Source organism: Mastomys coucha, unplaced genomic scaffold (genome assembly GCF_008632895.1).
Source record: "Mastomys coucha isolate ucsf_1 unplaced genomic scaffold, UCSF_Mcou_1 pScaffold15, whole genome shotgun sequence".
Classification (NCBI taxonomy): Eukaryota; Metazoa; Chordata; class Mammalia; order Rodentia; family Muridae; genus Mastomys; species Mastomys coucha.
The window spans coordinates 96,445,537-96,470,258 of NW_022196897.1; the positions used below are offsets into that span (position 1 = coordinate 96,445,537).

Here is a 24,722-nt window from a genome sequence, read left to right on the forward strand (position 1 = left end):
AATAATGATGTGAGTATGTGTTTAAATTTCACTCAAATGAATACTTTTTTAATAAAATCTATGTGTCAAAATGATAAATCTATAAATAAGTAGTTCATTCAGTGTCAATAATTATGAAATCTTACTCTGTTCACACTGCAAATCATACAGAAGAGATTTCTGACTATGAATTCAGTCTCACGGTTTAATGGGGAAGCTGATTTTATGTGTACCCAGAGACAGGGAAATGCATGCTTTCACACACATCTCCAGATAGATGTACCAAATGATACCTGTGATGGGTGCTGTTTGACGCTATTTGTATCATTGTTGCCTTAGCCCTCAATCATTCAAGGAAGACATGATAGAGAGGCATAAGTGAGCTTTATTTGGAAAATTAAAATATTTTCTAAGACTACTATCTACAATTATTATAATTGCAATAATCACTGCAGCAATAAACATACTTAAATTTATACAAGTTAAATGACAAAAGAATTTTCTCTTTTTAAATTAATGAAATATTTTAAATATGGCCAGAAGTTACTATATTTTTGTCTTTTAGGTTTGTTTAATGCATAGCAAGAGTTTCTTTTAGATGCCCTTACAACTTAGATACTCCACAGGTATTTAAATGTTAATCACTCACTTATGATTCTGTGTAACAAACTTGGGAATTGGTAGAAACCCTTAAAAGTCTTGTCATATTTAGCAAAGGCACAACAACAGCACAGAAGCTTGGCCTGTCCACAGGCAGGCTAAAATCTGTAGCCATATTCAAATGCTAAAATGTCATGTGACAAAATTTAAAATGTAACTGTTTGATCATATTTACTCAATCAAGGTAAATTTCTATGTTGTGAAAATAAGAGTTTGAGAACTACCATAAAAACTATAAATTTTCCAACCCTGATCCACTCCTTTTCTGTCTCTCATTAGAAAAATAGAACAGCCTCAAGATAAGGCACAAGAATCAGGACCTATTCATTTACACAATCATGAGTCCCATAAAATTACCAAACTGAAAGTTGTAGTATATATATGCAAAGGGCCTGGTGCACACTACTGTAGGCCCCCTGGGCATTGAGGAGGGACAGGGAATAATACAGAGAGCAGGAAACTGTGTTCAAACTATATGTATGAGGAAAGCATCTATGTTTAATAAATGGAAAAATAAAATTCAACAAAAATGCCAAATTGGTTGTCTCTAATTACTAATACATATTTCTAGAACCTTACCTTTCCATGCATAAGTCAAATAAATAAATTGTATATCAACTTTAAAATAAGAATTATGTCACAAGTATGAACCTCAAAGGAAAATATATTACTCAAACACACCGTCCATGGGTAGTGTACCATGCAATCATCAGTTGATTCTGTGCTTGAGGAAGGCAATACCAAATTTTCTCCTGGAAGGAAATCTTTGTTTTCCAGTTTGTCGGGTTTTTCCACACAGGAACATTCATGGACAAGCCTTGTATTCAGGGTGTTTGATGAAGAAATGTTTTGCTGAAATTTCATGTGAAGTTCTGTATGGGATTGTTCTCGACTTTCATTAGTCCTGGTGAGAACAAAGAGATAAATATGGAGTACTAGTCATGGGAAAAAATCCTAAATAACTTTCAGTAAAAATTCTGTCACAATAATAAAATTGGCTTTGAAAATAATCTTCTTTTATTATTGATTATTTTTTTATTTACATATCAAATGTTATCCCCCTTCCTGGCTTCCTCTCAACAAACTCCCTTATCCCATCACACCCCACCTGCTTCTCTGTTGGTGCTCCTCCACCCACTTCCACCTCATTGCCCTAACATTCCCCTACATTGGGGCATTTTGAGTCTCTACAGGACCAAGGGCCTCTCCTCTCACTCATGCCAGGTAAGGCAATCCTCTGCTAGATATGCAACTGAAGCCATGGGCCCCTCCATGTGTACTTCCTTGGTTGGTGGTTTAATCCCTGGGAGTTCTGGGGGGGGTGGTCTGGTTTATTGATATTGCTGTTCTTTCTATGGGGTTGCTAACCTCTTCAGCTCTTTCAGTTGTTCCCTTAACTACTCCATTAGGGTCCCCATGCTCTGTCTGATGGTTGGCTGTGAGCATCTGCATCTATATTGGTCAAGCTTGAAAACTATGTCAAATTGTACTTATTGCTCACAATATATGTTTAAAGTTATTCTAAAAGAAGACATAGACTCTAGGTATAGGAAGATGGCCCTTCAGGTAAAGTGCTTGCATCGTTAGACATGGTAGCATAGGACCAGAGAGGATAACTAACAAGGAATGCTCAAGGAATCTCTCTGCAAGAGGAAATAAAATAGATTTCATGGGTGTACTGGGAATGGGTAGGGCTAGGAACAGGAGGGGTTTTCTTTTCTCCATTCTAAGTACATAGGCATATAAACATTCTACATTACCGTTTTGCTACAAAAGAGTTACTAATGGTAATAACACTGAGAGTGTAGTTATACACTAAGCTAAGAAGGGAGAAAAGTGAACGTATCAGGTTCCAAGAGAATAAACAGCACTTGTCCCCTGGAGTTTCAGTTTTACTCACTTCCTAATCAGCAAAACTTTTAAAAAGTTACTATTTTTTTTAAAATTAAGATATAATGGCCAAGTATGGTGCACATGCCTTTAACCTCAGCACAATGGAGGTGAGTGCAAGCAGATCTCAGTGAGTTTTTTGAGGCCAATCTGGTCTATACTAAGTTCCAGGACAGCTAGAGCTTCAGAGTGAGACCCTGTCTCAAGTCATTCCTGAAACTCAATTAAAATTTAATTACACCACTTCCACACTTCCCTGTTCTCTCTCCAATATTTCCAAAGCCCATGCCTAGCACTCTTCCTTAATGACTTCTTTTTACACACACACACACACACACACACACACACACACACATACACACACACACACACAGGCACTCACACACAGACACACATATGCATAAATATATAAATATAACCTTGTTGAAAGTGCAGGACAGAAGCCTGAGTAAGTGAATCTCTAATCCTAACTGTAACCCTAGCCCTAACACTAATCCTAGCTCTAACCCTAACTCTAACTGTAAGTTTTTGGCATGAGTACAGCCCTGTCAAAGATGCCAGTGTCCCAGTTCCATGGGAGACTCACAGGGATAGTATCACTTTCTGAACTAGAAAGAATGAAAAGTATGTGCAGACTGACAACTTTGCTTTTCTCCCTTTCCTGCATGTGTCCACATACTGTTCTCTATTTTCTAGCTGCCTGGGTCACTTTTCCTAATTTGTATTAAAACAAATTGTATTAAAACAAGCCAAGCAGATCTCAGTACAAGCTGCTGACTCCATTCTGTGTATGTGTCTTGTTTCTTTATGTTGATGGGCAATTTTATACCTACATGGCTGCATCTAATTAGAAACATTTAGAAACAAGTGGCTGAAATTCTGAATGATCAGGTTAACTCTATGAAAATGTTAATGAGGAAAAAAGCCAAGTATCACTAAAAGAAGGAAGGTAAAAAAATTATATCTGTGCCCCAGTGTCGGGCAATGCCAGGCCAGTAAGTGGGAGAGGCTAGGGTGGCAAGCATGGGGAGGGTGGAGGTAACAGGGGTTTGTTCTTGTTGTTTTTGTTTGTTTGTTTGTTTGTTTTTTGGAGGGGAAACTGGGAAAGGAGAAACCATATGACATGTAAATAAAGAAAATAACTAATAAAAATTTTTAAAAAAATTATGCCTAGAATGGCATTTTATAAGTGAATCCATCTTGCAATATAACACTCCCAAAACATATTTTCCAGATTGCTTTTGTGTCCCACAAATCTCAAATCACATTCCATACAATTTAGTATTATCAGTGAATGTTTCTCTTGTGACATTTGCTTTCACTCACCTGTTTAGTTCATGTAATAAAAAGTTTTTATTTCTTAGTTCTTCTAGATAGAATCGCTTATACTTTTCCAGTTCTTTTTTGCTGAACTCTTTGGAAATTTTAACATTGGAGACTTCAGACTTCAGATTTTTGATTATGTTTTCCATTTCAGTTATTACTGTAGTGTTATTATTCCATATGTCCCGATTTTTCTGAGCAGCTGTCTCTGTCTACAGAAAATTGAAATTTATATTTAGAGGACATTTAATTCAAATAATTGTAGTATATTTGATATGTTTTCTTTTCACATTTGATTTTTTCAATGTTGAGGGAATGATTCTGACAGCAATTTTTAAATGTGGAAAAATGCGCCACTGCTTAAAATATTTACCACCCATGTAAGCAGAATTAAATTTGTATTATAAAAACTGATCCATCATTTATGTAGTACTGAACCCTCACTTTGGCTGGCACCTTGCTAACAGTACACACTACACCCTAGCTACACTATTACCCTCATCAATTTCATCCAACAGAATTAGTTAATTCAAAGAGAAATTAGTAATTGCTCAGTGAGTCAAATTTCTCCATAGGTAGTCTCTCGCCCATTCACATCCTGCCAGCTGAGGGATGGGGTTGGGATTGTACCCAGCCATCAGTGTTCGCAGGAGGGTCCTCTGCATTAAGGGTGGGTTTGTTGGCTCATTGACCCAATGCTGAGCCTTAGGTATTGTACCCCTATGGTAGGTTTATTGCCAGTATGGTTGTACATGTTTTCCTATAGTTAGAATAAGTAATAATAGGGGCTGGAGAGATGACCCAGCAGTTAAGAGCACTGACTGCTCTTCCAAAGGTCCTGAGTTCAAATCCCAGCAACTACATGGTGGCTCATAACCATCTGTAATGAGATCCAATTCCCTCTTCTGGGGTATATGAAGACAGCTACAGTGTACTTACATATAATAAATAAATAATTCTTTTAAAAAATAAGTAATAAGTTTCCAGAAAATTGGACAGTCTGCAGTGCCAAAAGGGTATGCATCTGTATTACAAATTGTATAGAATAAGGCTTTAGTTAAAATTAAAGGTAAAATAATCATAAGTGGATTATATAGCTAAGAGAGAATAGTGGTGAGAGGATTTAAGTGTAGGAATTAGGAGGTAGACTTGATTAAAGCACATTATATGCATGCACAAAATTATTAAACAATAAAATCTATTTCCAATGGGACATTTCATACATTTTAAAAAATATTCTGACATTTTATTGCCAGAGAAAAGTACTAATGTGAAACTGACTTACAAAATTGGGACTCTGTACCAGGTTTTTGTGCGGGTTTTGCACATGTCTCTGAAGATGTTCAATTTCCTCCTTCTGCTTCTTGACTGTTGCTATTAATGAGGTATTTTCTAGTTCCAATCTGAAAGGCATATTTTAGAAATAAATTTGCTCACATACCAAGTTTGAAATGTCACATTATTGATACATTTTACATTGTGGTTATCATGCATTATGCTTCACTGTGATATTTTCACAGAGGTATATTTTATATTGTGTTCTCATTCTGCCATTCAACAACCATCTCCTGCCCCTCCCCCTCTTCCTGCATTCCTTCTCCTCTATAGTTTCCTTGTATCATCTATTCAAACTAATCTCTTCTTACTTTCCATTAGAACTCTTTATTCACTTTCACAGATTTATTTCCTATCTCTAACTCTCTCACACATAAACATGCCAAGAACAGTATATTTGTGTATACACATAACTGTTTAAATTAAATATGTTAAATGCAAATAATACAAAAAATCTATCATTTATGGGGCCTTAAAAGAATGAGCAAGATGTAAGTACATGAATAATCATGTATTTTTCTTTTCCTTTTTGTTAATATTGTTTGGGAAATAATATCCCTCATGCATGCAGAGCCATGATATACTTGTGAGTTATTTCTCAAACTGTGTGTTGTATATTTCAAGAAACATATAACAATTTTTACAGTGTTTTCCACATTATCATAACTTTGATAATTCTGTTACTTATTTGCTACATAAGTATGCTGATTTAAAGATTACATTTGTAGGTGATCTTCCATCCTCTGTGCCTGTTCTTTTTCTTTTTGTAGCTAAATGAAAGATAAAAATAGTTTTAGTAATGTTTTGATACCAATTGATCCATTTATGTACTGAATCTTTTATAAGAACACAAGCAGAACCTTTTATATGCATACTTTATGGCTGCTTTGATGTTATTACTGCAAGCTTAATTTAGTTGTTGCAACAGGATTCTCACAGCCCACTGAGAAGGATGTAATATTCCCTTATCCTTCATAAAAAGTGAACTGATGCTGCTATGGGGATGAAATACATCACATTTGTATTTCCATTTTTGCTTTATCAAATATTGAAGCTGACAAAAATGAAAAGGAAAGGTCTTTATGGTTGTTGTGATTTTTGGTTTACAAAGATCATAGTTATTTTAATATAAAAATTTTCTTTCATTCTATCTATCTATCTATCTGACAAAAGCTGTGCTAGTAATAGTAAATATTGAAATAACATTGTATATGTATGCTTCTCTATGTGTGTATGTGTACATGTGCATGTATGTGTGCATGGGAGCCTGTGTGTGTGTGTGTGTGTGTGTGTAAGAGCACTGTTGCACCAGAAGACAACCTGCAGTGTTCTTTAGGTACTATTGGTTTGTTTGTTTCTTTGTTTGTTTTTTCTTTCTTGATGTTAAGTATGGAATGAAACAAATAGGATAGGCTGGCTTGAAGTGAACCCATTGAGTCATCCAGCTCTGTCTCCCAAGAGCTGTAACAAGAAGCATACACAATCATGCCTATTTTTAGATAGGTTCAGGGTAATGAACAAGAGTCTTTCTGCTTCCCTTGCAAATGCTTTGCCTACTGTGCTGTCTTCCTAGCCCCTGACATGAGATTTTTTTAGCTATAATCAGATATTTTATTAAAGTGTGAGCAACAGGTTGGGCAGTTTCAGCACAGGTGCCCAAATGTAAATGTGTGGGCATTAATCACAGTTTAGTACTACATGATGTTTGTTCTGAAACATGTTAACATCCCCAAATCTTTTTTTTTTCCAATCAGTAAAATATACATGATAACAAAATGTAATGCTCTGCAACACTTGGAAGGTGAACTATGTAATCCTGGGAGCCTTCTGGCCTGGAGAGGGTAGAGCTGGGTGCACAGAATAGAACTCTGGTGTGGCTTTAAAGTCTGAGGGTCTCTGAATGTTCTAGCTCTCTAAGTATACTGAAACACTGATGATAACTTCTGAAAAGTCCTAAAAACTTTCTTGCTCTTTCTGAGGGTAAAAGCTGCTGGCTTAGGCAAGTGACACCTGTAGCCTAACAGTGGAAGATTAAGTAATGTGGCCTTTGTTCTATCTCTCAGCAGGAACTGCTTGGTTCTAGCTTTAAGCCTGCTACTCAGAAGTCACAGGAAAAAAAGGGACACTTTGAAAAGGGATTATAACATTTATTACTAAGTTGTAAAAAGTTTTCTATGAAAGCTGTCTAAGAAAAAGGGAGAAAGGCTGAATAAATGCAAAAAAGGGGATAAGGGAAAATCTCTTCATCTCATCTCTTTGTCCTCAGTACTTATACATCTTTCAGAATGCATGATCACATGTTAAGAATTTCATCACAAGTTCACACATAAAGTCAAATCATAAATTGAAATAGAAGTTTACCACAGAGAATGTTTACAAGCATATCAATTAGGAGTAATTATCTGGATAAATATCCATCACCTATCACAGCTCCACAGGTTCATTGAAAATTAAAAACCATAATTAAGTTATTAGTGATGTTTTGTACAGATAAACCCAGTCAATATTTTATCTTCTGTCCTAGCACCTATAATAAATCATTAGTTCCCATTTTATGACCTTTGGTTAATTGTTTTACAACCTCTTGGAATATGCTCTGCGTAGTAGAAAGTCTGGTTACGTATATATCAGGAATTGTTACCTTCCCTCTTCACTTCAGCCTTTGGACTTCTGGCAGCCTCTGCTTGGGGGCTAATACCTGGGAGCTAAGACAGATGCTCTCTGTTGACTGTCGGTTCATCTTTGAAAAAGCCGCCTGAGTATGCCCACCTCCTGAAGATCTTCTGAACCTGGGGACTTTGGCACCTGAACTTTCTTTGCAGTATAATCTAGAGACTTGGTTTCCGTTTCTCCTGTGACTATAAAAACCCTGGCTTATTCTGAGTAAAGTGGAGCCTTGATTGGGATTCAACTTGGCTTCCTGTTTTCTCTTTGCATTTCAAACCCTCTATTTCAGGTCCTTTATTCCCTCCTGGCTGAGAGAACCCAGTTCATGAAACTGCAGGCAGTTTCAAGGACTCTCTTAAAATGCATTTTCTTAGGCCTTGCCTATAAAACAAATCTGTTTCAGAGTATAATTCAAAGAGACCATCTCAGGAAAAATCACCTGCTCGTAATTAGCTTATCCTGTGATGGTTCCTGACAATGTAATACACATATTTTTATGTTCATGTGACATAATGGTAAATGTATTCAATGTAACATATATTTGATTTAACACTCATATTACTAACACAGTTTATTTAAAAATAGAATTAGGCCTTTTGAGAAGGCAGCACACCAGTTAACTAAGTCTAAGTAGATTCATTTTCATACCACTGGAATTGTGACTCAGGATACATCTCCAGGTGTTCATGCAACTTAAACTAGTTCCCCTAGATAGTTAACTTTATCTCATTATTTTAAACTACATGTGTTACAACTTAGGGAGCTAGATATCAACTATCAAAAACAATACTTCCCTGAAAATTGCATGCTTCTTGTGAGGGTCACTTGCCCATCTCAAAAATTTTGGTGTTAAATTTTTGAATTCCTAATAAGTTCAATATACTATCCCTCTGTCATATGTTTAGTTCACATGTTCTACTATTATATAGGCTGTCCCTGTATTCTCCTCATTCATTGTAAACCCCATTGTCAAATCATATACCAAACACCTATTAGACAACACACTTTAAAATGATAATTTTAGATTAAATATCATAATTTATAACAAAATAAAATCTGGGTCCAATTCTAAATAAAACAATCATTTGTCAAATAACAATGATTTGGTCAAAAGCAGAATGCACATACAATGATTTTATCATGAGATTGCATAGCATTCTAATTCTAATGTGGTGCATTTGCCAAGGTTATCTATGCATATGCTAGTGAAATTTGCACAGAAATGTTATTGAAAATGTAAGCATATCTCAGATCTCTTATTTGTTATGAAATGAAGTACAATTAAATCAAAGGGAAAGTCAAAGTGCTATTTTTATTAAAGATTAAACTACCTGCTTCAACTCCACATCTCTTGTCTTCAGACTTATTTCAAGCTCTTGTGTCTCTGTAACTTGTCTGTTGTATTGTTCTCCTCTTCTCTGAATCATCACTTCTTTATCTCTCAGTTCCTCTACAACTTCATTATAAGCACAAATTACATTTCTTTTTTTCTCCACTTGTTCTTTTATGATTGATCTGTAGTTAAATAAGCTAAAATTAGAATCACTTTTCTCAGAAAGTAAAATGTTCATTTTGTGAATTGGCTTCTTATGCATTGCTTATAACACTTCCAAAAATTTGTACCCTCAATTTTCATTTATAGTCCATGTTCTAAAATTTATAAATAAGATAAACAATCTAATACTTATGATTATGCCTTTTGTATATCTATTTTATCATATTTCTACTTTGTTGTTTGTTATGTATTTTATGAACAATATAAGAATCCTGTTTAGAGAATTAAAACAGCAATAGTAACCACAATAATAAAGATCAATATGCTTTTTAAAGAATAGAAGCTAAATTAGTATTATCTATGTGTTGAACAAATGTTGAACAAGCTTCTTGCCAGTCAATAACTGTTTTTCATCTGAATTGATATAATTTAGTTGGTATCTGAACCATTGCTTGACTATAACTAAAAAGTACAACGATACCTGCTACATGTAATGTATTGGTTTGATACAAAGTTTAACCCAAATGCATATTAATTTTTATATTTTGTCAGCAGATTAAGGTAACCCCAAGTGATGGCTTAAATAAGAATGGCCCCTATAAGCTCATTAGTCAACAGGAAATGGAGCTATTTAAGCATTAGAAGCCTTAGGAGATGTGACCTTGTTGGAATAGGTGTGGCTTTGTTGAAGGAAGTGTGTCATAGGGTGCAGACTTTGAAGATTTAAATGTTCATGCCAGGCCTAGTCTCAAATACTGCTTGAGCATCTGTCTGTGTGCTACCATGCTCCTGGCCAACATGTTCAAAGCCATAATGATAGTGAACTAAGCCTCTGAAATTGTAAGCAAGCCCCAAATTAAATATTTCCTTTTATAATGTTTGCTTTCTCATAATGTCTCTTCACACAAATAGAACACTGACTCAAACACTGCTTCATAATCTGTTCTATGAACGATGATGAGTTTTCTTGAAAACAGTTCAGAAATATTCATCAAAAGAATTTTTAAGTTTGTAAAATTTTCAACATATTTCTACATGGCAAATATAATCATTATAGACAATTAGAAATAGAGGAAATTAGCTGGGCAGTGGTGGTACATGCCTTTAATCCCAGCACTTGGGAGGCAGAGACAGGTGAATTTCTGAGTTCAAGACCAGCCTGGTCTACAGAGAGTTCCAGGACAGCCAGGGCTATACAGAGAAACCCTGTCTCGAAAAAAAAAAAAGAAAGAAAAGAAAGAAATCGAGAAAATTATTTATCTCAATGATGTTATTATAGAATTACTTGTATAACAAAATGCTCCATAAAGTTCTACTTGTTAAATACATATATTTCAATGGCGTAGGGAATATGCACATTGTGGTGGGATTATGAATGGTTTATATATGCAGTTTTCTATGTATGAGACAGATGTATTTCAGGAATTAATGATTGTATAGTGGTTTTATTATTTCTAACAATTTCTTCTTTCCCTAAGAAGTAAATAAGAGTAAATAAGAGTATTTCATATAAGTGAAATAAGAGTATTTCACTTGCAAAGTGTCAGAAGTAAACTAAGAAACCACCAAAATGCCATTCCAATCTTCAGTATAAACAGAGTGTTTCTAAAGTATTATACCTGAGAGTACAGATTCTTTCATTCTTTCTTACAATTTTTTTCTCTAACTGTAAGTTCTCTTCTTTTACTTCAGATAATTCATTTTCCACTTTATTTTTTTCTGTGAGTATTTGAACATTGATTTCTTTAAGCTCTAATAACTCTTTATATGAATCAAAGGCAGGTGTACTTTTTAAGGGGCTACCAAGATCTGCATCAAGAAGAAAACACATAAATAAATATGTAAGCACATTCTATAGTAAAACAGGATGCTTCATACTAAGTTCTGAAAAAAGAACAGATTAGATCTCTAATATTAGTCAACTTAAAGTACAGTAGATAGGACAGGAATGCCCATAAGGATTTCTAATATATATTGTAATAGAGTTTCCTTATCAACTAATAGAGTTAATTTGTACCATGCACTGGAAGTGTTCCCAGAGAAAAAGAGCAGGAAGTACCACATAAAATTAAAATGAATCCATACCAATCCAGAGAATGTGCTAAAGTTTGAACAATCTATTTCTATCTACAGTAGAGAAATAGGGGCCATTCAAGGTTAAGAAACAAAGAAAATGTAATGAAGAACAGACTAGGTACTTCCTGTATGTAGTCTCAGCACGCAAGAAGGTAAGGTAGAAATACTCTGAGTTTGTAGTCACCTGGAGCTACATAGCAAGAGCCTCCCACAAACAAAACAACTCTGAGGTTGGAATTGAAATCCGCAGTATTTTCACAGTATTAGGTTCCACACAAACAGTCTCTCGGGCTCCATAGGGTACAATGATGGCTGGCCAACAGCATTAAACATTCCAGAGGACGGAAAAATACAGGAATTTACAAAGTGATCCCTCAAATATTTAGCATAGTAATGACCACAAATATGCCAGGTAATAAATGCCTGAATCTGGAGGGGGAACACCTGAAAAATTTATATGGAGCTACAACAATGTTCACATAATGGCAGGAAGCATACTTATTGGCTGGGCTGCATGAGTTTATAATTCACAAGATGTTAGGAAGATCTTATACAGCTATGCAAAAGAATAAGGAACAATAAAAGAAATTTGAACTGATAGTTATAGCCTAAACCAGGCCACATGATATACCATCACTGCAATCAAGATTACAGTTGTATTCTTGCTGTCATCTCTGAAGAATCAAAAATGTTCTACAGGGATGTTATCTGCAAACACCAGGGAAATCTCTGGTCACCAGGTTTCATGACAGAATTCCATTGAAATCTCACTCTAGTAATGTCTCAAGTAGTGAGATTTTATGGATGTAGCATCTAACATAACTAGGAAACAATCCCCCCCCCACACACACACCTCTTCCTTTGGCTCTTATACTATTTCTGTTCCTTCTTCCTCAATGCACTCTGTACCTTAGATGTAGGAATTATTTTACAGATGTACCTTTGGGACTGAGTTCTGAAACTATGCATTCTGATTGGTTGTGGTTCTCTGTCTATTGAAAGGAGAAGTTTCTATGTTGAGGAATAGGGAGTATTATTACCCATGCATGTAAGGACAAATATTTAGGATGTAGTTAGGGAAAATATTGATTTATTAAATTGGATGTCATAGGGTATCCTCAATGAGATATGAGAAACTTATTTCTTTTTCTTGGTAGTTGGTTCTAATAAAGGACAACAAACAGTGTAAGAAAACTATGGCAAATAATGTGTTGCAATTGTTTGAATATGGTGGGCCCATGGGAATTGGCACTATTGGGAGATGTGTCCTTATTGGAGAAAATGTGTCAGTGTACAGGTGGGCTTTGAGGTCCTATGTTCAAACTTCACCAATTCTTTTGGAAACCACCTTACTGCTTTTGAATTAAGATGTAGAACTCTTGGCTCCCTCTCCAGCAACATGTCTGCCTGGACCCTGTCATGATGATAATGGATTGAAATTCTGAAGTTGTTTGCCAGCCCCAATTAAATGTGCTCTTTATAAAAGTTGCTTTGGACATGGAGTCTCTTCACAGCTACACTAAGATTTGTATATTCACTATATTGATGTAGAGATTAAATGTGAGACATACATCAAAACCCGTAAGCTTGTGCACTTTGAAATACATTAATACTTTACTAAACTATAAAAAATGAAAGGCCCTATCACAAGAGTTATATATAAGATAGTACCTGGAACAAAGATACAAGATAAAGTTAGAGGAGTGAAATGTTTCACATTCCAGAAATTTAAGTGACAACTCATTTTTAAACAAGAGACAGACATGATCAAACTTCCAATTTTTTGAAAATATAGAAATACCTAGAAATATGATGAAGGTTTCAGCTGGTTGGGTATCAAGGAAAATGTTTCTAGACTTACTGCTATAGTCTATGTGGAGATGATAGTAATGTGACCTCATAAGTGTGAAGGCACATGGAAAAAGCAGAGTCAACAAGAAGGATGCAATGTCCATGACTGCAACAATTTGGCCAAGAGTGTATAGCACCCTTCCTTTCAGTTTAATTCAAAGAAAATGCTGATATTACTAGCATAAGAACTATCAGTTCCATTGGCAGTGCCAAGCATGTGTGCTTAAATATTGCAATTTATAAATGACCTTATACACATGTGGTGTTATTCTGTGCCACTTAATTAAAACAAGGTGTTCTCATTTGGCAACTCACATTCTGCTGAGCATGATTCAGTTACTGGAGTCAAGGCATTAGGATCATGTAGGTCTTTTCCTGGCTTTAGGACCTATAGGACAAACAATGCTAAGTACAAAAGTAGTAATTTACCCTTTGATGTAAACAGAATAAAATTTACCTATCTAATATAGATATTTTCCAAGGTATTTTATTAAACAGTCAAAGAAACCATCTTTAAGGAATAAAAGATTGTGTATTTTTCTTTCCATTCAGTCTTTTCTTTGCTAGGCATGTTCTTTATCTGTATCTTGGGCTTGTCTAGAATTTACAAATTAGTTCAGGCTAGTCAAGAGCTCATGGCAGGCCTCCAGCCTCTGAATGCTGAGATTCCATGTGAGGGTCATTACACCCAGCATTTTAATGTTGCCTTTTAAACAATTTTTATCACATTTTTGTAATAGTGTTGTCTTTTATAAAATATATTAAATACTTTTTTATACAATACCTGGATTTTTTCTGTAGATATTGTATTTTTGATCCTACAAATAGTAAAAAAAAAAAAACAAACACATTTTCAGATAACAACAAAACAAAAGAGACACAACAGTAGTAAACTTCACCCTGTCACCTGCACTTTACTTTCTGGTTCACAAACTCTGTGAGCATTCTGAGGTCTGTAGGGACCAGGAACAACCAGGTAAGAACCTGTCCCAAGTACATGCCAGTCAAGTTCCCTTAAAATATACCCAAAAGCCTTAAGTTGCACCCTACGCGCCTGACTCCATTTTCTGGACCTAAACTTTGTCTACTTTTCTGGAGGTCACTATGGTATCAGGAACCCCAGCCACACTACAGGCAGGGTTAGCACCCAAAATCCCAGAGGCTACTCAGGCCATAAAACCCCCAGAGAAGACATACTACTGGACTGGAGACTTGCTATTTACCAAAAATGTCAGACCATTTAGGCCTGAAGACAGAAAGGAAACAGAAACCAAGGGGGAAAACAGCCAAATTCAGAGAGAGAGCGAGAGAGAGAGAGAGAGAGAGAGAGAGAGAGAGAGAGAGAGAGAGAGAGAGAGAAGAGAGAGGAGAGAGAGAGAGAGATCTAACAAAGACAACTTAGAAGCCAGCATCCATACCTATAATAACCACAAAACTCAGATGACTAAAGGCCAGCATAAGAACACAGTCAACAAGAAACAGAAACAAGAAATATGGTATCATCAGAGCCCAGCTATCCAGTAAGTCCTGGATCTCCTAATACATCTGAAACACAAGAAAATGACCTTAAATCCAATCTTATGTAGATGATAGAAGACTTTAGGAGGAAATAAATCCCTGAAAAAAAAAAGAGGAAAATACAATTAAACACTTGAAGGAAATAAATAAAACTGTTCAAAAACTGAAAGTGGAAATAAAAGAAATAAAGAAAACACAAACTATGAGAATTCTGGAGATGGAAAACCTAGGGAAGAAAACAAAAAACTTCAGTCACAAACATCACCAACAGAATACAAGAGATGGAAGAGAGAATCTCAGACATGGAAGATACAATGAAAGGAATTGATACCTTAGTCAAAAAAAAAAAAAAAAAAAAAAAAAAAAAGAAATGCTAAAAAGCTTCTGACACAAAGGATCCAAAAGTTGGGAAAACTATGTAAAGATCAAACCCAAGAACAATAAGAATAGAAGAAGGAAAGAGATTTCCAGCTCAACGGCCCAGAAAGTATTTTCAGCAAAATCATAGAAGAAAAATATTCTAAAGATGGAGATTGCCTCTAAACATACAAGAAACTTACAGAACACCAAATAAATTAGAACAAAAAATAACAATCAAAAACTAAATATACGAAAAAAAGAAAGAATATTAAAAACTTTAAGGAAAAAAGGCCAAGTAACATATAAAGACAGACATATTAGAATTATACCCAGAACTGGAAAGATGGCTCAGTGGTTAAAGGCACTGACTGCTCTTCTAGAGGTTCTAAGTTCAATTCCCAGCAACCACATGGTGGCTCAACCATCTATAATGGGATCTGATGTCCTCTTCTGGTGTGTATGAAGACAGCTATAGTGTACTTATATAAAATAAAAAATATATATCTTTTAAAAAAGAAAAGAATTACACCCAAATTCTAAGCAAAGAGTCTAAAAGCCTGGATGGTCTTTACACTACAAAACCAAATTTAAACAATATCTAACCACAAATCCTGCTCTACAGAAGATACTAGACCAAAACCTCCAACCTAAGGAGGTTAACTATACATGCCATGAAAACACAAGAAATAGTTTCACACTGACAAAACCAAAAGGAAGGACACACACACATATAACATGCACACACACACACACACACACACACACACATGAACAAACAATCATTAGTCATTAATATCTCTCAATACCAACAGACTCAATTCCCCTGTAAAAAAGACAGACTATCAGAATGGATGTGAAAACATGTCCATGGTTCTATACATATAAGAAACACATCTCAATACCTAAGGTAGACATTACCTCAAAGTAAAGGACTAGTAAAAGGTTTTCCATGCAAACTGACCCAAGAAACAAGCTGAAGTAGCTAAACTAATATCTAATAAAATACTTCCAACCAAAATTAATCAAAAAAGATGTAGGACAGTTCATACTCATCAAAGGAAAAATACAGCAAGATGATATCCCAATTCTGAACATCTATGCCTCAAATTGAAGGACACCCACATTTGTAAAAGAAACATTACTAAATCTTAAGTCACATATTGAACCCCAAATAATAGTGGGAGACTTCAATATCTGGCTCTTACCAATGGACAGGGCTTCCAGGCAGAAAATAAACCAAGAAATAACAGAGTATAGTCAAGAAAGTTCATACTAAGTACTTCCATAAAGAAATTAGAGAGAACTCATAGTAGTGACTTAATAACACACATGAAAGCTCTAAAACAAAAGGAAACCAACACACCCAGGAGAAGTAGATGGTAGGAAAAATATCAAAATCAGAGATGAAATTAAAAGCAAAAAAGAAATAAAGAGAATACAAATAGACCATATTCTGGAAAACCCAAGAAGCAGGGGAAAAAAAGAGTCAGATGCAGATATTTCCATCCAATCAATGGACAGAAGCTGCTGACCCCTGTGGATGAATTAAGGAAAGACTGGAAGAAGCTGAGGAGGAGGGCAACCATGTAGGAGGACCAACAGTCTCAATTAGCCTGGACCCCTGAAATCTTTCAAACACTGGATGACCAACCAGGCAGAATACATCACCTGATATGAGGCCACCAACACATATACAGCAGAGGACTGCCAGGTCTGGATTCAGTCAGAAGATGCACCTAACCCTCAAGAGACTGGAGGCCCCAGGGAGTTTAGAGTTCTGGTTAGTTGGGGGTAGGGGTAGGATATCCTCATGAAGACAGGGGTAGGGAGGAGGTATGGGGTGTAGAACAGGTGGAGTGTGGACCAGGAAGGGAATGAAATATGGAGTTTTAAATACATACATACATACATACATACATACATACATACATACATAATAAATAGCAAAAAAAATGAATCAAAGAAACAAAGATTTGGTGCTTTGAGAAAATCAACAAGATAGACAAACTAACTAAAAGGTATAGGAAGAATATCCAAATTAACAAAATCAGAAATGAATAGAGAGTATAGCAAAAGACATCAAGGGAATCCACAAAATCATTAGGTCTTAGTTCAAAAACCTGTTCTACAAAAATTAGAAAATCTAAACAAAATGGATGATTTATTTGATAGATACCACTTATGAAAGCTAAATCAAAATCAAGTAAACAGTCTAGACCTATAATAACCCTGAAGGAAGTAGAATCAGCCATTAAACAGATGTTTTTAGAGTTGTATTCTACCAGAGCTTCCAAGATTTCCTTCTTGTTTCCATGGACTATTACTCTGCTAGTTTTGATGTTTGCAGAGACTCTCACACTTTTGATTTGCATTCCTTAGTTGTAAGGGATAATGAATATTTTTGAGATATTTTTTAATTATACTTTTCTTTGTTGAGTACTCTCTAGACTTCAGGCTTATTTGACTTTTAAAAATGGGTCCTCTGGGAATTTGATTCTTTCTTTTTTATGACTTTTATATATTCTGGATATTATTCAATTCTCTTCCAAATGTACACCTGTCAAAGACTTTTTTCCATTCGGTTGGCTTCTTTACCAAGCTGATGGTTTCTTTAGCTGTGCAGAGACTTTTAAATTTTATAAAGTTAGATTTTGGTCTTCATACTTAGGCAAATGAAATGCTAGTCAGAAAGGTTTTTCCCACAACTATATCATGCATAGTTAATACCAATGTCTTGTTTTGTTTTGTTTTGTAGCAGTTTCAGTATTCAGCTTTCACATTTATGTCTTTGATCAACTTGGAGATTTTTGTTTTGCTTTGTTTTTGTTTTTGTGTTTTGTATGTGTGCATGCAAAGTGAGAAACACGGATCGAGTTTTATTCTTCTGCATTCAGACATACGGTTTTCTCAGCATCATTTGTTGCAGGTTACTTTCTCCAGCTTATGTTTTGTCATTTTTGTCAAATACTAAGTGGCTAAAGTTACCTGGGTCTTCAAAGTTGTTCCACTGGTCTGATTGCCCGATTCTGTGATGGTAAGATGTTTTTATTACAACAGCTTGTTTGTAATATGTCTTAAGATCTGCAATGGTAATTCCTCCAGAACTATTCTGTTTGTTCTAGATTTTAAATATCTGGGGCCTTTTGTGCTTCCATATGAACTTACGTTAGTATTTGTAAAAAATGAGATGGGGAGTTTGATTTGGATTAGATTGACTCTGCAAATAACTTTTGGTAAAACTGATCATTTTTGTACTATTAATTCTAACACTTAATGTCTGTTTTCTAGTGTCTTTCCTATCTCTTTCTTTGAAGGTTTAAATATTTTTTATTATTGAAGTCTTTCACCTTCTTGATTGGGTTTATTCTAAATGTCATTCAACAGGTGGATGGATAATGAAATTTTAGTACAAAAACAATAAAGTACTATTCAACCTTAAAGACAAATAAGGTTTGCAGTTAAATAGATGGGCCCAAAAAGCTTAGATTCAGTGAAATAAACCAGATTCAGATAGATAAATCCCATATATCCTATCTCATCTATGGCTCCCAGCTATAGATATTAAGATGTACAAATAAAGCACGATGTAACCACAAAAAAAAAATGAAGACAATATAATAGGGCAATAGCAGGGAGAGAGAGCCAAGGTGAAGAATAGAGGGTGAACATTATTCAAGTTTGGAAATGGAATAATGGTGAGGGATGCCATTTTGAAAGTGGTAAGACATCAATACTTACAGGGAAGGGCAGACTGGAATAAATAACCCAAAGGTTGTCTTATTAAGTCACATATTTTAAAAGAAGTTAAGCCACTTTGGGTGGACAATTTCCTTTATAGGAACCACAAATTAGCCAAAACCTGAGTACTAGGTATGAGGCACTCTCCTTTCATTACTTTCATTAGGTTGGTTTAGATAGTCCAAGCTCAATATATGTTATTGATGTAGTTTTTAGTTGTCTCACAGAATTGAGTGTGGGCCCATATTGCAGAAGACATCCTACACTTAGGACAGAAGATCCAGATCATTTAAGCTGGATATGACATGAAAACTCCTTCCTGTGGTCTACCTTTCATGGCTCCTGAAATTAATATGCAAACACCCAAAGGATGGAACAAATTACAACCCTATCTAGCTACAACACAACAAATACCAGAATTTAAAGGCATGCGTAAGGGTGCAATGAGTGGCATTCACATCTTGCTAGCAAACAACAGCTTTCTGTGGTTTAACTTTCATGTTTCCTGAAAATAGTATACAAGGTCTCAAAGAATGGAAGTCATTAAACAGCTCTAGCCAGCTACAACACCTGTGAACCATGGCAAATACCACCCCTTCAAGATAAGTGTGCTATAAGTGACATTCACATGTTGCTAGGAAGCAACAGTCATCTGTGATCTTATTTTCATGGTTCCTGAATTACTGCAAGAACACATCGGATGTGAACCCTTAAACAGCCCTACCTAGATAGAACACCTATCGAACCATGATAAATACCACTATTTCAAGATATGCATTAGTGTGCAATAAGTGCCACTCACATGCCAGTATTAACCAACAACTATCTTACTAGACTTATAATATATTCTGCAGGAGGGAAATCATACCTGTTCCTGGAAATCTAATCAGTTTCCTGAAACTAGTGAAGTCATAGAACTTAGAAAACCAAATACTGCTGCCACTTACCTAGGCCAGCACAATTCCTCACAACATTCTATTTTATCCCTAACCCACAGATAAGTTTAGCTTCTCCCCCTCATCAAAGAAACTTCTCATTACAAAATAAAAAGACCATCACAGAAAACCAACTAGACACAATGTATGCATCAATAGGTTTGGTGGAGCCCAACTTCAGTAGACACATCTACATCATAATTCCTGTATCTGTGGCTTAGGAAACAACTTGAGAGAGAGAGAGAAAATCAATTTTAAGAGCCAAAATACCAGGGGTTCTTCTGTCAAACAGTCTTCTAGAAATGTCTTGGATAAATCAGTCAGGAATGCTGGAAATATCATTGGATATTGGAATGCTGGAAATATCCAATGATATTATGGTGGAGAGGGAAAATTTCCCAGTGTCTCACACCTACACAAAAGGAAACCAACCAACAACAACAATAACAACAACAAAAACCTAGAGACAACTAATGGCTGTTGGGAGGAGGAGAATTAGCTTCTACCAACAATAAGTAGGTAGAAACTAATTTTCCTCCTCCTTTTGGTTGTCCAATGCTGGGTAGTCAGAACTGAAATCACACAATACAAAAAGCAAACACAGAATAAGGAAACTGTATTCACTACACACACACACACACACACACACACACACACACACACACACACACAACTAACCAAAGAAAAAAGAGGCCATCAACTTATGAATGCCAGAGATATGGCAGGGAAGCTCTTGGTAGGATATCTGAATGGGCCCAGAGGGAAGAAAGAAATAGGGAGAGTCATTTGATTCCTCTTCAATTAGATGTGAAACATGAGATATTTCATGACATGAAACTAACTTTTAACTAAGATTGTTTTATCAAGAAAAAAAATTTAAATCTACAGTTAATAGGATGTTTCAAGACAAATACAAAACAGTTCATTATCACTAGCTCCAACACAGCAGAAGATAGTTAAAGAAATACTCTACATGGAGGAAAATAAAGAGTCCCAAGAGAAATCAGCACAGCTCTTGCTACTGACTGGAGACAGTCAGTGAAGGAAACCGATGATAATGCAACACACCAGAAAATCATACAATGAGATTTCAGTCATCAGTAAACATAATAATCCCAAATAATGAGCCTCAAATGCTAGTAAAGATACCTAGATTGGCTTAGTGCTTTAAAAAAAAAGTATATCCAATTATCTGAAGACTCCAACAAATAAACCTTACTGGTAAAGGAACACATGGACTAAGATTAAAAAGCATGGATATCTATCTGCTAACTGCATAGAAACCAAAGAAAATGAGCACAACACTCTGATATCTGATAGTAAACTCCAAAGCATAAGCAGGGCACTGAATATCAACAGAGAACATACAACAGAAACATTTGTTGACACATCATTTTTCTCTGGATCCAATCCTCAAAGCAACACCAAGGCTAATTTTAGATTTTAATTATCAACACATAATCAATGGGAAGAAACAGATGGATCTAATAACTAATAGTTCTTGTAAATTAGGAAATAGAATTCCATTCTAGCAAGCAACTTCCTTTTGCAGTTCTCCAGATGTTGTGGTATTAGAACAAAATTTGCTTGAAACACACTATTAAAATGAATGTTTCTAGCACATTTTAATTGTAAAATGAGTCCACTATATATTAAAACTCATCTTTAAATATTCACATACTATATTTTTATATGTACATAATAATTTAATTCCTTACTAATGATTATTTTAAGTAAAACTATAATTTGATGATGCTTAAATAAATACCCTTGCTTCATGTACATGTACCTACATATACAATCAAAGTTGGTATATTAAATATTCTTCAACTGAGTTTAATATGTATCACATATGTCAACTTTTCTACTAAGCCTAGCATATATCCTATATAATGTCAGCATGTATGTGCTTGTGTTTAAAAGTAATGTTTTTCTATTATGAAATAACCCATTTCCAAAAGTTAAATTGTTAGACCTATAAAGTGATATTTTTGAAATATGTTTATTGCTGCTACTAAATCACGATTCAATTTACATTGCTGAAGTATATAGACACTAGTTTGTAAATAATTTTTCCTTAAATTTGACAGCCCTTATTATTTTTCAATCAAAATGTGTCAATACTAATTGGAAACAATGATGGTACCTAATTTTGTTATTTATGGTTAGATATTTTGCTATAGTGGTTGGTTGGTTGTTTTTTTTTTTTTTTTTTTTTTTTTTTTTTTTGGCTGTCCATTCAAGATTATCCCTAGATAAACCACATTTGTTAAGTATGGAAGTTCTCACAAATTATAATTTATTTAAAGGGCGGAAACAATACCTAGTATTAAATAGTATTAAATCTTCCTGGTCTTACCCATCTTGCTCCTCTGCTTCCTCAATAGAAGACTGTTGCTTTCCCTCCTCCACATACTTTCTTTGTAGACTGAGTCTTCCTTTTGTAGCAGCAGCATCAGCACCAACAGCACCAGCAACATCAATGGGTGCAACAATAGGAATATCAGAAGAAGCTACAGCTGCAGCAGCAGCATTAGCTCCTGTAGGGACAACAACAGCAAAAGCAGCAGCTGCAGCTGCAGCAGCGGCTGCAATAGGTAAAGTAGCAGCATGAGCAACAACAGCAGTAGCAGCAGCAGAAGCAGTAGCAGCAGCAACAGTAGAAGGGGCTGCAGCTGACACTGGATTAGCACAAGGAGTGACAGCAGCAGCAGCAACAGAAGCCACGAGAGCAGCAGCTGCTGCAGGACCAGTAGCAGCAGCAACAGCAGCAACAGCAGCAGCAGCAGGAGCAACAGTGGGAGCATCTGAACCAGCTCCTGTAGTGACAGCAACAGCAACCACCGCAGCAACAGAAGCAGCAGAAACAGCAGTGAGAGAAACAGCAGCCACCGAAGTCACTGCAACCGCAGCAGCAGCCGCAGCAGCAGCAACAGCAACCACAGCAGGGGCAGTGTCTGGGGCACTGGCGGCAACTGCAGCAGGAACAGCAGCAGCAGTGGCAGCAGTCGCAGCAGCAACAGGTAATGCAGAACTGTCAAGTGCAGCCCCAGGAGCAACATCAGCAAGAGCATCAACAGCCGCAATGGCAGAAGCAACCGCAGCAGCAGCAGGAGCAGCAGCAGCGACAACTGCAGCTACAGCAGCAGAAGCAGCAGCAACTGTAGCGGTGGGAGCAGCTGCAGCAACAACAATTGCTGCAACCATAGCAGCAACAGCAGAAGCAGTAGAAACATCATGAGCAGTGGCAACTAATGCACAGCCATAGGATTGAGTCGCATCTTCTGTTTCATTGCTTGTACGTTTCTCCCTGGTTGCTTCAACCTTAAATAAGAGTTGAATATTAAGGGTTATCATTTCTTTTTCATTATAAAGAGCCCCTCCCAGTATTCTTTTTGAGTTGACTGTTGAGTTATATAAATTTACTTCATAAAACCTTTTTGTGTTCAGTTTCCCAAAATATAGAATGGAAAGTATAGCAGATTGTGTTTCATTTATTTCTGAGTGAAAATATTTTATTTTTAATTGCTACTATATAGGACTCTCCTTCTTTTGAGCTTTCCCTTACATGAAAGAGAAAACTCAGTGTGTGCTATGGTAACTAATATTTCTAACCCCTGTGTAACTGATATAATAGACGCACTGCGCTAGAGATGTTTAATATTAAAAGCTACATTTAGAGTTGTGATACTTGATTATTCTTCAACAAAGGAGGGTCTCCTCTCTCTGTATTAAAGTATTTCCCCCACAGAGCCGTTTATGATCCTTTCTCTGTCACTTGAATCTCATGATAACCAAAACCCAAAGGTACTCACAAAAATAAAGTCAGGTATGCCCTAACCTACGGAACATAGAGAAACTTAAGAGAGATTATGTATGATAACTTGGGAAATATAATAATTTCAAATTTTCACATTCATGCACTATAACATTTGATATCTAGAAGAAATATTATCACTTATGTTAGCTTCAGAATCCATCTATAAAATTCACCAAATTATCCACTTAATTAAACAGTGCAGCTGACAAAGCAATTTGATGTTCTTTGAGAAAGTTTGGGAGCTGAAAATGCCTCTGGATATTTTTTTGTCCTTAATTCTACAGACACTACAATTAATCCTTTTATTTTGGAGTTTTACCTCAAACTTATAGCCAAAAATTTAATGTGTTAATGTGATGAAACCACGTGTACAAATAAAATCACAAATAAAACCATATAGAAGAAATGGCTGATTTAAGGGTAGAAATAAAAGAGTATAGAAGTATAAACACTTGTCTTAAAAATATGTGAAATTATGTTACTACTATAAGTTATAGTATTTTGAGCATAACACAGAAATTTAATGAGATAAAAGAACAAGTGGAATTGATTGGCTGGGGATATTTCTTACAATTCTCAAACATAAATATACTTTATATCCTCCCTCAATCATTTCTTTTGACCCATAATATTCTCATTAGATTCCTTTTTTTATTTGATTATTTTATTTATTTACATTTCAAATGTTGTACCCCTTCCCAGTCTCCCCTCCACAAACTCCCCATCCAGTCCCCTCACTGCTGCCTCTATGAGAGTGTTTTCCCACCCACCCACTCACTCCTGCCTCAACACCCTATCCTAGGGCATTGAGCCTTCACAGGACCAAGGGCCTCTCCTCCCATTGATGCCAGGTAAGGTAATCCTCTGCTATATATGCAGCTGGAGCCATTGGTCCCTCTATGTGTACTCTTTTGTTGGTGGTTTAGTCCCTGAGAGCACTAGGGAGTCTGGTTAGTTGATATTGTTGTTCTTTCTATGGGGTTGCAAACACCTGCAACCATCCGCATCTATATTTGTGAGGCCTAGGCAGAGCTTCTTCTTCTTCTTTTTTTTTTTTAATTTTTATTAGATATTT

General features: G+C 35.8%; 1 protein-coding gene across 3 annotated transcripts in view; it reads right to left on the reverse strand.

Annotated features, from left to right (window-relative positions):
* Positions 1 to 24,722, reverse strand: part of LOC116090633 — a 109,089-nt gene that overhangs the window by 18,042 nt on the left and 66,325 nt on the right. For all 3 annotated transcript variants that reach the window (XM_031371333.1, XM_031371335.1, XM_031371334.1), the window contains 9 exons: positions 22,187 to 23,151; positions 14,061 to 14,094; positions 13,592 to 13,664; positions 10,969 to 11,158; positions 9,186 to 9,369; positions 5,908 to 5,957; positions 5,138 to 5,255; positions 3,856 to 4,064; positions 1,321 to 1,543 (listed from right to left, as the gene is read on the reverse strand). In XM_031371333.1, the coding sequence (XP_031227193.1) occupies positions 1,321 to 1,543; positions 3,856 to 4,064; positions 5,138 to 5,255; positions 5,908 to 5,957; positions 9,186 to 9,369; positions 10,969 to 11,158; positions 13,592 to 13,664; positions 14,061 to 14,094; positions 22,187 to 23,151 (2,046 nt within the window). The remainder of the gene's footprint in view (positions 1 to 1,320; positions 1,544 to 3,855; positions 4,065 to 5,137; positions 5,256 to 5,907; positions 5,958 to 9,185; positions 9,370 to 10,968; positions 11,159 to 13,591; positions 13,665 to 14,060; positions 14,095 to 22,186; positions 23,152 to 24,722) is intronic.